At 43.7% G+C, this 14,215-nt stretch overlaps 2 protein-coding genes across 3 annotated transcripts in view; both read right to left on the minus strand.

The window, feature by feature from the left end:
* Positions 1 to 5,998, minus strand: part of LOC137874410 (tetratricopeptide repeat protein 39B) — a 20,190-nt gene extending 14,192 nt beyond the window's left edge. The window contains exon 1 of the mRNA XM_068713078.1: positions 5,738 to 5,998. Within this exon, the coding sequence (XP_068569179.1) occupies positions 5,738 to 5,776 (39 nt within the window). The 5' untranslated portion in view covers positions 5,777 to 5,998. The remainder of the gene's footprint in view (positions 1 to 5,737) is intronic.
* An 878-nt stretch (positions 5,999 to 6,876) lies between these two features.
* On the minus strand, positions 6,877 to 14,068 carry LOC137874397 (hepatoma-derived growth factor-related protein 2-like). Of its 2 annotated transcripts, none has more exons than XM_068713058.1 (10): positions 13,966 to 14,068; positions 13,602 to 13,685; positions 13,413 to 13,477; positions 13,195 to 13,330; positions 12,595 to 13,063; positions 11,396 to 12,453; positions 11,183 to 11,286; positions 10,177 to 11,095; positions 8,075 to 8,429; positions 6,877 to 7,902 (listed from the first exon to the last, which is right to left on the minus strand). In XM_068713058.1, the coding sequence occupies exons 2-10, from the start codon at positions 13,668 to 13,670 to the stop codon at positions 7,883 to 7,885; spliced, it is 3,195 nt and encodes a 1,064-aa protein (XP_068569159.1). In that variant the 5' UTR covers positions 13,671 to 13,685; positions 13,966 to 14,068; the 3' UTR covers positions 6,877 to 7,882. The 2 variants fall into 2 exon arrangements, with proteins under 2 accessions (XP_068569159.1, XP_068569158.1); XM_068713057.1 differs by having other exon boundaries at positions 13,602 to 13,688.
* Positions 14,069 to 14,215: the final 147 nt, after the last annotated feature.

A 14,215-nucleotide genomic window follows, 5' to 3' on the forward strand; every position in this document is an offset into this window, starting at 1 on the left:
AAAGTAGTACATCGGATGTTTCTGGATTAGTATTGCTGCTGCAGTAATAATGTGTGTTGCATGATTTTAACTGGTTTAATCTACATTATTCTTGTATTTCAGAGTAAAACGACCACAGATGATGTGGAAAAAGCAACACGTCTGTATGATTTTACACACAACGTGGAGGTCAGAGAAGCCTCTCTGGTGACAGCAGCAGCTTTCTAATCAATTAGTCAAGACCTCCTCACTGTGTCCCGTTACCCGACAGACACACTCACACACAAACTACCCAACGCCCAACTCATGGAGGCCTAGAAACCCTCCAGAATACCCCAAAGGATCTCTAAAACCTCCTCAAAGACATCTGAGACCCTGAGGAACCTGCAGATCTTCACTCACAGCATCTAAAAGAACCTCTGAAATACACTCAGAAACATCTTCAACCTCTTCATAGACCCTTTAAACCCATGTATGGACTTCCTGGACCACCTGCGACCACTAAAACCTCCTAAATTACAAATGAATCGTCCTCTTAAAGAGCCTTTAAAAACCATCACTGTCCTGTAAAAGCCACTACAGGAGGCACTGAAACCCCTTCAGACCACCAGAACCTCCTTCTGACTTCTACAACCACCAGAAGGGCTCTAGAGCTCATTCATTGACGCATTCGAAGCGCCAACCTCCTCAAACTTGGTCCATGACATCTTCAATGCCTGTTGAACGTGTTTAAACCTCCTCAAGGACTTCAGCAACAACTTTAAGACCCTAAGAACCAAACCCAGTACCCATCAAAACCATGAGATGACCTGTGGAGCCCTCTCAAAGATATTGGCACACCAATCAACCTTCCAATTGAAGGAACCCAAAACTTTTGGGTGAGCTTCAGGATCCTTAGAACCGACTCTAAAACCCATCAAACCCTCAACGTGGTACCGTGAAAAACTCCTAAGGACAAGTTAAACCTCCTCAAAGACTTTGGCACATTCTCAAAGATTCCCTGAAGATCAAACAGACTTCCACATTGAAGGACTTCTGAAACACTTTAACAAAAAATACATTCAAGACCCGTAGAACCCATTCTAATGGTGCAGATCAACCAAATCCAAGTGACGGAACCCAATGCTTGCGTGGTTTTTAAAGATGGCGATCGGGTCACAAATGTTCTCATTTTACAACTGAACACAAAAATCATCGATGTCAAGTTTAAATATTTGATCTGAGTTCCCCAAGCCTGCTTCCTTGCAACACACGGACCTAATTTACATAAAGTCCAGGTTGAGTCATGATTATGCAAAATACAGATACGGCGAATAGACATGGTTTATCTCCACCACTCTCAACTCCAGAGGAATCTCCAACAACACGGAATAAACCTCTCAACGACCCATACAACCTATTAGGGACCTGTGGAACCCACTTTGTATCAGGTTGAACCACCACAGGAACCCACAGAACCCCTTCACTGACCCGTTGAACCAAGAACACAATTGGAAAATCTCTGAATTACTCTTTGAACCATTTCAGTGATCTTATAAAGACCTCTAAGACCATAAGAAGCTGTATTGTAACACTTCCAGCGCCCAGAAGGATCCACAGAACCTCCCAAAATGACTCGATAAACCTCCTCAAAGGACCGGTTCAACACCCGTCACACAATCTGGAACGTTCTCAAAGGTAACAAGAACCGTTTTTACTGATCTCAACACGTCCCATGTAACTTTAACAATGTTCCCAGAACTCCGACAGGTTAATGCAGCAGAACCACCCAGAAGAAAAACACAACCTTTAACGCTCCAGTGAAACTCTATTCTGTGTCACTGTAGAGAAAATGGGAGGTGATGGGAGGCGATGGGAGTCTCGCTGTGGCGAGGCAGACAGTGGTCTCCTTGTGTTTTCTGAAGAATCTCAGTCTAGGTATGATACAGTTAGCTGCTTGTGAGTTCAATTAGGCAGCATTGTCCAATTAAACCTTTTGCATTCTCTATCTCCAAGAACGTTCAATGGGTTTTAATTTAAACGTTGTCAGCACATAGAGGAGCTAAGTGGAAGTCAAAAACATGAAGTTTACACACAACATGGATCTGAAAGGTTTCCACACGGCAATAACTAATCAAGAAAACCATATTAACCGTTTAACATTTTATGTTATCTAAATCTGAGTTTCCTGGTTTGATCGATTCAGGAGTTAACTACTCATTAAGTAAGGTTTTAAATCCTCAGCGCTAAGATGGAGGATAAATACATTCTCAGGGTTTTATCTGCATTCCATTCATAACAGAAATTAGATCAGCTTTAGAATTAGTAAAGAAAAGAGGGTCCAGGCGTGGTTAATCGCTCCTGTTTGTGTTGTTCACTGTGGCGTTGCTGAGCAGTAAAGTTGGACGATAACCGTCCACTGTGTTCAAGAGTCTTTTCTAAACACAGCTTGTTCCACATTCCTCACAGCTCAAACCCAAGTCAGCTGAAATTCCTCTGTAATGTGATGAGTTAGGACTGACAGAGGAGCGTCTGTGAGCTCAAATGACGAGATGAACTGGTGAGGTTTGACGCAGGACGGCTTAAATACCCGGACCCTGAACACATCATCCCATGTCATCTGCTGGGCAGGGCCCTTAAACCCCATTAGATCCCCAAAACAGATCTCCAAGACCCCTAAAAAGCATATTGCGTCCCTTTAAAGTTTGAAGATGCCACCGATGGACCCATTCAAACTCCACAAGGACATCCAGATATCTGTAAGGGGCCCCTGAAAGACCTCTAGAACCACAAGAAAGACTCATGGAACCACTTCAAATGCTCCTAAACAACCTGCACAGATCCACTGAACTCACAAAGGACCCTCTTGAACCCCTTTAGGCTCTTCCAAGACATTGGAAACATCAGGAGACTCTACAGCCCCACAGAATCATCTAGATCTTCGAGATAATCTGTGGAACCTTGGTCCCTCCTGAACCACCTCGGACCCCTCTAGGACCATGTCGAAAAGCCGTCTGACCCCTAATAGTAGAAAGCCCTGAGAAACCAAAGGATCTTTAATCCAGATCCACCTAACCTACTGACCCATCTCTTCAACCTTTTTTCTAAAACCTCCTGAAGGACAAACCTTCGAAAACTCTAAGGAACCCTGAGAAACCTCTAAATCCACTACAAACATCTTAAAAACCCCTCTGAAATACACTCATCTTGAACCTCTTCAGAGACACTTCTAACCCGTTCATGGACTTCCTGGAACCTCCTGAAGCATGACCCCTTGGTGACGCCATAAAACCTCCTAAATTACAAATAAATTGTCATCAGGGACCTCAAGAACCTTCAAAAAACATAAATACCCATCCAAAGGCTGTAGACAGATCCATGAAACCTCCAAAAGAACCTCTGATGGAAATCTGTGGAACGCCTTCTATTAAAGATCTGTTGAACCCTACTGACCCATCGCTAGAACCCCTTTAAGATCCTCCTCTCTAGAACCCCTAGAAAGTCCTTTAGGGACTGGATTTGCACAGAACCCTCTCACCCTAATCCTTAGAACATAACAAGGACATTTGACCCTCCTCCAGACTTTAGCTGCACTGGGCCACTCCCAGCTTGAACAATGTGAACCAGGGTGGAACATCAGGCTTTACTGGAAAACATAAAAATGTTCACGATGAACCTCGTTCTAGCTCGTTAGCCGCCATGACGCCAGGCCAGGATGAGGACACGTTGACCACAGATCATTACTCCTTCTGGATCTGAAGAAACAACAGTTAGCTTTGAGCTCTAGAGAGAGAAATCCAAACGTCCGTGTTTGTTGTGCAGCCTGTGGATGAAATCTGATCCGTCATTTCCATAAAAGCCCCGAAAACACAAAAAAGGGAAGTGAAAGACAGGTAGATACAACAATCACCTGAACCATGAGGACCAGGAGGACCAGGAGGACCATGAGGACCATGAGGACCAGGAGGACCAGGACCGTCCGCCCAGAGGCTCTATAGAAATGATACTACCCGGATCAAAGAAAGACCTAAAGTCACTGAATATGCATTAAAAGCTGTGAATTAGGAGAGCAAGAGTTATGGACCACGCGATAGGTAGAATATGTATGTTTTATTTATCCATACAAAACAAGTCTGTTGTAAAACCCTAATAAGTATGAAGAGATACACTGAAGAGTACTACAACCATGATCTTTATTGTATGTTTTTGTGTTGTTCCTTACTGCCATCTATTTATATTATAAATACTTCTTTTCTTTCTGTTTTTACCATGTAAAGCGTCTTTGAGTACCTTATTATTATCATCATTATTATGATAATTTACTGCAACAGAAGGGAGAAATATGTAAATATAAAACAGTAATTGTCCAAAGGTCACATGAAGTACTGTGGACAAAAGGAGTAGTACATTCATCGGTCAATATGGAAAACATATACACAGGAGTATTACCATGGAGACGCTATCACACAGGTGATACCACAGGTACACCATAAACACAATAATCATGAGTATAAAGTATCACACCGGATGATCCTTTACTGCAGTAAAAGTACTAATACCACAGTCCAAAAATACTCTGTTACAAGTAAAAGTCCTGATTTTAAAATGTTAAGTAAAAGTACAAAAGCAGCTGAAATGTACTGGAAGTATAAAAGTACTCATTACAAAGAATGGCTCCTTTCAAAGTGTTGTACTTCTATATTATTCTATATTTTCGTGTACTGGTATATTAGTAGTATTGTAATAATGAATATCTTATTAGCATGTTATGCTTTTATTTAATCAAATATACGTAGAGCAGTTAAAAGTACAGTATCTACCTCTGAGATGAAGTAAAATGTAAATACTCCTAGTATAGTACGACACACTTGTACTAGCTGACATTATTGACCCAGAAAAATACATTTTTGACGTACTGATGAATATCACTGTTAAAACCTTTCTATTTATACAAATACTGCAGTATCTGGAACTACTCTGTTTACTTTTTTTATTGTATTTAAAAAGTACTGTGTGGATATCACAGAATACGTATAATAATACAGTGTATTATAGGAACACAATATGAAATCAACATAGGACGATATTATAGGATAAAAGTACATCATGAAGTAAATAAATGTACTTTAGGAGGATCTTGTTGGTCAGAAACTAGAGGCAGTAAAGTACTATTATATATGATATCATAGGAGATATAATAAATACATTCTATATAAAAGAATATGAATGAACACATGTATAAATACACAAGTATTACAGGGATATATGAGGAAAATAACTAGTTAGTTTAGTATTATGAAGTACATCATGATGAGAATATCAGAAGAGACTCTGAACATCTCAAAATACATGTAAAAATATACATATATATAATACTCATACTTATATTTTATATATTACACTTATACCTCATACCTAATATATTATAAGAGATACGGTTATCATTATTAACTGTATAAATACATCTATACATATAGATGTATTTATGTATATAAATGTATTTTAGCAGGTTATATAGAACTATTGTAGATATATGACAATATAAATCAAATGTAGAAATATATGTGGAGTACATGATACAAGTATCATATGCAGTATGTGAACGTCACAGAAGCTGTATGGATGTATATGTACATGTAATATGTATATATAACATATATATATATGTATGTTATATATATATATATATATATATATATATATAACATATAAATATATATGTGTGTGTGTGTGTGTGTGTGTGTGTGTGTGTGTGTGTGTGGTGTCGCGTGACTCGCACCTCCTCCTCTGCGGTCGCTCCGTTGCCTACGTGGGCCATGTTCCGCGCGCCCGGTGCCTGTCCTCCTTCAGGTCCGCTGGGTTCCTCTGCGGTTCTCTATCAGGAGAACCACGGTTCCATGTCGGTCTCACGCGCACACACACGCGGATGCAGAGGCAGTCCTCGCTGATTGATCCGTCAGGGAGATTATTGATATGTGATCCGGCGTGTCCTGCTTCCTCTCTGCTCGTGCGCTCTCTCTCTCTCGCTCTCTCCTCTCTCCTCTCTCTCTCTTCCGTGAAGAGGAGAGAGAGGAGAACACACCTCCGGGGTTTCCTGTTCCACGCCCCCAAACAGAGAGAGGGGGGGGGGGGGGCGGGAGAGACACAGAGAGAGACAGAGAGACACAGAGAGAGAGAGAGAGAGAGAGAGAGAGAGAGAGAGAGAGAAAGAGACAGAGGGGGGAGAGACAGAGAGAGAGAGAGACAGAGAGACAGAGAGAAAGAGAGAGAGACAGAGAGAGACACACAGAGAGAGACAGAGAGACACAGAGAGAAAGAGAGAGAGAGAGAGAGAGAGACAGAGAGAGGCTGTCTCATTTTAAGTACATGTTGATAATACATAAATATGATCAACATGTACTTATAAGTACTATGAAGATTGGTCCATTTCCACTGGATCTCTACTTACACATTTAAAGTACTGTCAGCACTGACCGTGGATGAGTGGAGAGCAGGGCCGCCTTTCAATCAGAGGGTCGGCGGTTCGATCCCCGGCTCTACTAGTCTCATGTCAACGTGTCCTTGAGCAAGACACTCAACCCCAACATGTCTCCTGTAGCTGTGTCTACGCTGTGTAGATAGAACCTGAACTGTAAGTCCCTTTGAATATAAATTACTGTAATGTACTTTATGAGAGGAGTTTCCTTCTTATGCTACTTGTTAGTGTACTACATCAGAGAGCTACTTGTTAGTGTACTACATGTTGTACTTGTTAGTGTACTACATCAGAACTACATGTTGTACTTGTTAGTGTACTACATGTTGTACTTGTTAGTGTACTACATCAGAGAGCTACATGTTGTACTTGTTAGTGTACTACATGTTGTACTTGTTAGTGTACTACATCAGAGACTGGAAGACAAAATAAAGTGACGTGTGATTCTTTAATGATCAGAAACGTTACAGTAAACAACAAACGTCACAATAAAAACACTGAAGAAAACATCTCGCTGTACAAAGTTCTAGAAAAGCAGTTCTTCACCAGGTCACTGCCGCAGTGCCGTTGAGCAAGGCACCGCCGAATCCTGCCCGGCAACCGAGGAGTGAACGTCGACCTTCAACGGAACCGTTTAATGCTAAAACGTGACGTTTAAAGCTGGTTAAATGTCCTTTAATCAGACATTTACCAAAAAAAGAAAGCACCCTTAAATTAAAAACTACATTTCCCATCGGCCCCGTCACATCCTGTTCTCCCTCAACCAACCAAGGTGGAAGGTTTGAAATGGTTATTTGCAGATGATGTAGTGATGAAATAAGAGTGAGTTTGACCAGATTTTACATGCTCTTGTGAGGACCAGATGTCCCCCTAAGTACTGTTACTGTACTATTTTAAAAATGAACTGATGGGACAATGTGAGGACCAGATGTCCCCCTAAGTACTGTTACTGTACTATTTTAAAAATGAACTGATGGGACAATGTGAGGACCAGATGTCCCCCTAAGTACTGTTACTGTACCATTTTAAAAATGAACTGAAGGACCATGTACCCTCTCCTCATGAACAGTTAGAGGCAGGTTAAGGCTACGCCGGCTTCTTAAAGGTATAGATGGTTCAGGTGAGCTTAAAGCGACAGGTGAGGGTCAATGTTAAAAACATCTTAATGCTCAGGTGAATGTAGTTATTAATGGATATGAATAGTAAAGTCACTATTCATTCAACTAATGCTAACAAACTGTAGCTGCTCAGGTGTGAAAAGCCACCCGAACATGTTAACTCCTACTCAGATATCGACATCCTTTAATTTACAACAGGTAATAAATAATCAGGTAATGTACAGGTGTGTGAGTGGAAGAGGTCATTGTCCATGTGGTGGGGGGTGTTTCTGGTCCACACCCCTCAGATTAGAGTTGGTTCAGTCAAGGCTGCTTCAAAAACACAGAACCTTCAGGGACAGTCCACTGGAGCTGTGGGGAGGGGGGGACAACAACAACACAAACAATAAACAAAACAACCTGCAGATCAGCATTATGATAGAAGGAACATTTGTTTTTTATTAAGTTTTATAGTCCTTAACAAAACAAAAAGGATCCGTATTTTTACGACTTTTTATTCCTGCATTCACATGGATTTACTCACCGATCTTGGTTTTCGCCTCCTCTTCCTCTCCTCCGTCACCGCTCTTCGTCTCCTTCCCTTCCTCCACAGGCTCCTCCCCCCTCAGCCTCTCGGCCCGCTGAGCCTCCTCCCTCTCCTTCTCCTGCAGTAAAGAGCGCAGGAAGGCGGCGCTCACCACCTCCTCCCCCTCCCCCACCAGGAAGGCGTTTTTGAAGCGGCTGTACAACATGGCCGCCTTGTCCATGATGGCCTGGTTCGCTCGGTAGTAGCGCAGCTTCCTGAGCGTGGAGACGAGCTCGCTGTGTCTCTGGACGTGTTTACACGTCACGTAGACCATGCTGAGCTGGTCCAACGCCAGCAGACACTTCCTGATGTCCTGAAAGACAAAGAGACGTTCTCTGATGTCTGATCCTGACACATTGTAGACAACCAATCAGAGGAGAGCTAGTAACGTTAGCAGCACCGCTAACGGCTAACCAACGGAGGTTCACTTCAGTTACACTATGATGCCTTCAGGCTCTGCTCAGTGAACATGAGAACTGGCTGAAGGTACTTGTCTTACAGATGTTTTAGATGATAACTTGTGTCTTACAGATGTTTTACATGATAACTTGTGTCTTACAGATGTTTTACATGATAACTTGTGTCTTACAGATGTTTTACATGATAACTTGTCTTACAGATGTTTTTAGATGACAACTTGTCTTACAGATGTTTTAGATGATAACTTGTCTTACAGATGTTCTAGATATAACTTGTGTCTTACAGATGTTTTAGATGATAACTTGTCTTACAGATGTTTTAGATGACAACTTGTCTTACAGATGTTTTAGATGACAACTTGTGTCTTACAGATGTTTTAGATGATAACTTGTCTTACAGATGTTTTAGATGACAACTTGTCTTACAGATGTTTTTAGATGACAACTTGTGTCTTACAGATGTTTTAGATGATAACTTGTCTTACAGATGTTTTAGATGATAACTTGTGTCTTACAGATGTTTTAGATGATAACTTGTCTTACAGATGTTTTAGATGACAACTTGTCTTACAGATGTTTTTAGATGATAACTTGTGTCTTACAGATGTTTTAGATGATAACTTGTGTCTTACAGATGTTTTTAGATGATAACTTGTGTCTTACAGATGTTTTAGATGATAACTTGTCTTACAGATGTTTTAGATGATAACTTGTCTTACAGATGTTTTAGATGACAACTTGTCTTACAGATGTTTTAGATGATAACTTGTCTTACAGATGTTTTAGATGATAACTTGTCTTACAGATGTTCTAGATATAACTTGTGTCTTACAGATGTTCTAGATATAACTTGTGTCTTACAGATGTTTTAGATGACAACTTGTCTTACAGATGTTTTAGATGACAACTTGTCTTACAGATGTTTTTAGATGATAACTTGTGTCTTACAGATGTTTTAGATGATAACTTGTGTCTTACAGATGTTTTAGATGATAACTTGTCTTACAGATGTTTTAGATGATAACTTGTCTTACAGATGTTTTAGATAACTTGTGTCTTACAGATGTTTTAGATGATAACTTGTCTTACAGATGTTTTAGATGATAACTTGTCTTACAGATGTTTTTAGATGATAACTTGTGTCTTACAGATGTTTTAGATGATAACTTGTGTCTTACAGATGTTTTAGATGATAACTTGTCTTACAGATGTTTTAGATGATAACTTGTCTTACAGATGTTTTAGATGACAACTTGTCTTACAGATGTTTTTAGATGATAACTTGTGTCTTACAGATGTTTTAGATGATAACTTGTGTCTTACAGATGTTTTAGATGATAACTTGTCTTACAGATGTTTTAGATGATAACTTGTCTTACAGATGTTTTAGATGATAACTTGTGTCTTACAGATGTTTTAGATGATAACTTGTCTTACAGATGTTTTAGATGATAACTTGTCTTACAGATGTTTTAGATGATAACTTGTGTCTTACAGATGTTTTAGATGATAACTTGTGTCTTACAGATGTTTTAGATAACTTGTCTTACAGATGTTTTTAGACGATAACTTGTGTCTTACAGATGTTCTAGATGATAACTTGTGTCTTACAGATGTTCTAGATGATAACTTGTGTCTTACAGGGTTGTCTGTCTTCAGAGAGATCCGGATGTCTCCGTGGATCCGGTGCAGCGTGGAGTCCGTCAGCGTCATGGTGGAACTCTTCTTCTTCTTCTCTCCGCCCGACGAGCCACCCTGTGTCGTGCCGTCTTCTTCTTCTTCTTCTGCGCTCCTCGTCTCCTCCTTCGTCTCCTCGCCCGCTCTGGGCTCTTCTTCTCCCTCCGCCGCCGTTTTCTTCTTCTGCGTTTTCGCCTCGTCTTCGGTGCACTTCTGCTCCGACTCCGTTTTCTTCGTCGGTTGTTCTTCTTCTTCAGTGGTTTTGCCGCTCTTCTTCTCCCTCTTCTGTTCGCTGGGTTTTCCCACCTCGCTTTCCTTCTTCTTCTCTTGCGACTTTGCCGGCGCCTTCAGCTCCTCTTCGTTCTTCTTCTTCTTCGTCGCCTCGTTTTCCTTTTTACCTTTTTTCTCTCCCTCCGTCACGTTCTTGTCTTTCCTGTCGTCCGTCGACTTTCTGTCCTCTGATCTCTTCTCTCTCTTTCCTGAACTCTTCTTCTTATCTTCTACCTTTTCCTCTCTACTCGTCTTCTCCTCTTTCTTCTTCTTCTCTTCCGCCGCCACCGTTCCTCCCATGATGGTCTTCACCTGGACCTTCGCTCCTCCTCCAGACGTCGCCTTCACGATCTTCCCGATGATTTTCCTCTCGTCTTTCTTCTCCTCGTCCTTCTTCGTCTTCTCCTTTTCTTTCGTCTTCATGTCATCCGTAACTTTCCTCTCGTCGGTCTTCTTGTCCGGCTCCTCCTCCTCCTTCTTCTTCTCTTCTTTCTCAGCGCCTCCTTTCTGTTTCACCTCCGTTGTTTCCTTCCTGCTGATCAAAGTCTTCTTCTCTGGCAGCGTGTGGCTCCTCCTCTTTCTAGCCTCCAGGTTCTTCTTGGCTCCCTCCTTCCTGTTGACAGTGAGCCATGTTTACCTCCTTTAATGGAAACATGACGCTGTGTGTGTGTGTGTGTGTGTGTGTGTGTGTGTGTCTTACTGGGAGCTCCTCTTCGTCGTCCTCTTCGCTCCTCTGCCGGCCTTCAGCAGCCCTCTCAGAGACTTCAGCAGACTTTCCCTCTTGGCAGCCAGGCGGCGCTGTCGCTGCTCAAACAATCAAAATCAATGTTTGGATTAATTCACAGGAAGCAGGAAGTGAAACGGATCAACTCCTCACAATGGAACCAGCATAAAGATTGAGAAACAGCTTCACCTCCTCGTCCACAGCGCCGCCTCCCTTCTCCTCCTTCTTCTTCTCTTCCTCCGCTCTCCTCGTCTTCGTCCCTTTGCTGCCTCCACTTTTCTCCTTCTTCTTCATCGCCTCTTCTTCCTCTTGCGTCTCTCTCCTCGTCCTCTTCTCCTTCTTTCCTTCGATGCCACCTTGTTCCGTCTTCCCCTCGTCCTCCTTCTCTGCTCTCCTCGTCTTCATCACTCTTCCCTCTGACGTCTTCCTCTCTTCTTTCTTTCCCTCCTCACCTTCATCCGGCTTCGTTGTCTTCGCTTCCTCCCCTCTCCTCGTCCCTTTGCTGCCTCCACTTTTCTCCTCCTCCGTCTCCTTCACCTTCATCACCTCTTCCTCCTGCGCCTCCTCTTTGCTCTCAGTTTTCAGCTCCTCCTTTTCCCTCGTTCTTTTTCTTCCCTCGCTCTCCGACCGCGTCCCTCTCCTCGTCCTCTTCTCCGCCTCCTTTCCTTTGCTGCCTCCTTGTTCCGTCTTCCTGTCGTCCTCCTTCTCTGTCCTCCTCGTCTTCATCACTCTTCCCTCTGATGTCTTCTTCTCTTCCTCCTCTTCCTTTCCTTTCCTGTTGTCCTGATTCGTTTCCTTCTCTTCCCTCTTCCTCTTGACTCCTTGGCTCTCTGATGACTTCTCCTCTTCCTCCTTCTCTTTTGTCTTTGCTCCTCTTCCTCCCTCCACGCCCTCGTCCTGCTCCTGTTTCTCTCCTTTCCTCTCCGACCTCGTCTCTCTCCTCTGCTCCTCCTTCTTTCCTTTGCTGCCTCCTTGTTCCGTCTTCCCCTCGTCCTCCTTCTCTGTCCTCCTCATCACTCTTCCCTCTGATGTCTTCCTCTCTTCTTTCTTTCCCTCCTCACCTTCATCCTTCTTCTGTTTCTCCTCCTCCTCTTTCTTTCCTTCACCGTCGTCTCGATTCGTTTCCTTCCCTTCGTCCCTCTTCCTCTTGACTCCTTGGCTCTCTGACTCCTCCTCTTCCTCCTCCTCGTCTCTCTGTCCTCCCTCGCTCTTGATTTGTGTCGGAGTAGACTCCATCTTCTTGCTCACTGAAAAACAAACACCAGAGATGTAACTCTGTCTATAGATGACTGATTAACAGTGTGTGTGTGTGTGTGTGTGTGTGTGTGTGTGTGTGTGTGTGTGTGTGTGTGTGTGTGTGTGTGTGTGTGTGTGTGTGTGTGTTCTACCTGGAGAGCTCACAGCAGCCGTCGTCTCCTTTCGCTGCTCAGCGTCGACCTGACGGACCTCCTTCTCCTCCTCCCTCCTCCCCGCAGCAGCTGATCTCCTGCTCCTCCTCGTGGAGACTCGGGTCTCGTCTGAAGTCGGTTTGGAGTCGCTGGTTTTCTGCGGAGCGGATCTCAGCGAAGCTCTCGTTGGAGTTTCAGCCACAGCGGACGTTTCCTGTTTACCCGACACCCGGCTTCTACCGGCAGCCGGTCTACCGGGAGAGGGTCTACCGGGAGAGGGTCTACCGACAGCCGGTCTACCGACAGCCGGTCTACCGGGAGAGGGTCTACCGACAGCCGGTCTACCGACAGCCGGTCTACCGGGAGAGGGTCTACCGACAGCCGGTCTACCGGCAGCCGGTCTACCGGGAGAAGTCGGTGTAGCAGGTGTAGCTGTAGCTGCTGTCTGAGTGTTGGTCTGTGCTGCTATCTGAGGACACAACAGAACAGAAAAAGGTTTATTAACTATAAAACACAAAACATATGGATGATTTTTCGCCATAAAACAAACGTGAACGTCGGCATAGAGTCAGCCGCTCAGCGTCAGAGAGGAGGACTCACTCTGAGCTTACTCCCGACCCCCGGCGTGTTCTGGATCTCCCACATGCCCTCTGAGAAGCCTTTGCTGCGGACGCCGCTGCCGTACTTCATCTTGTTACCGACGAACGGAACGACGTTCTCCGGGAGGACCAGGCCTCTGAGGGGGGGGGGGGGACGTTAATAAAGCAACATGGCGGCGTCATTGACAGGGGGGGGGGGTGTAAACTGTGAGTACGTACATCTGATGAGTCCCGAAGAAATAGACCGGGACTCGCTTCTTGATTCCAGGGTCAGACTTACAGATCTGAACAAACAGAGACGTTAATATAGATATTATATGTTAATCAGAGCGAGAGCGAGAGCGAGAGCGAGCGAGTGTGTGTGTGTGTGTGTGTGTGTGTGTGTGTGTGTGTGTGTGTGTGTCTCACCCTAGCAGGCCAGTAAGGGAACCCCTTCATCTTGGCGAACACCAGGTCTCCCTGTTTGTTCTGCTCCATCTCTCTCACAGAACCCTGCTGAAGGAGGACAGAGACGTCGTGGACACTTTACAGTACATGTACTTATACTCGTGAAGTAAAGTACAACAGCCTCGACTCCATATTTAAAGTGAACGTCTCCTGAACGCAGTAGTCTCCTTTAAACAGCGTGTTCACTGTTTACAAATACGAAGGCGTGCTAGCGCTAATGCTAACTTTAAGCTAGCTAGTCGTCAAAACAAACCCTCCGCAGCGCTTCGTTCTTCTTCTTCTCTTGTTTTACACGTGTTAACGGGACAGCGGGATTCGTACTCACCGAAAAAGAAACGCACCGACGTGGAAACGCGAGATAAACGCGTCGGTCTAACGGAACGGCTCGTTGTTACTAAGCTACGAGCTCCCACTCTCCGCCGCCATGTTGATCCGAGCAGCGAGCGTCACGTGACGTGACGTGCGGCGCTTTTCCCGCCTGCCGTTGGGACTGTACCATTAACGAGAGGGGAGGGGGGGTCACGGTAAAAACTAATAATTCAGAACACAAAAAATACTAAAATGAATTACATTTA

Source organism: Cebidichthys violaceus, unplaced genomic scaffold, assembly GCF_023349555.1.
Source record: "Cebidichthys violaceus isolate CVI_PGR_0920_01 unplaced genomic scaffold, fCebVio1.0.p SCAF_19, whole genome shotgun sequence".
Taxonomy (NCBI): Eukaryota; Metazoa; Chordata; class Actinopteri; order Perciformes; family Stichaeidae; genus Cebidichthys; species Cebidichthys violaceus.

Excerpts from the sequence above, each read along its gene's own strand:
- LOC137874397 (XM_068713058.1), bottom strand. The coding sequence starts at position 13,670 with ATGGAGCAGAACAAACAGGGAGACCTGGTGTTCGCCAAGATGAAGGGG. Across the intron at positions 13,064-13,194 it reads GGGTCGGGAGTAAGCTCAGA|ATAGCAGCACAGACCAACAC; the intron begins GTGAGTCCTCCT and ends TTGTGTCCTCAG. Across the intron at positions 11,096-11,182 it reads ACGACGAAGAGGAGCTCCCA|GAAGGAGGGAGCCAAGAAGA; the intron begins GTAAGACACACA and ends CACTGTCAACAG.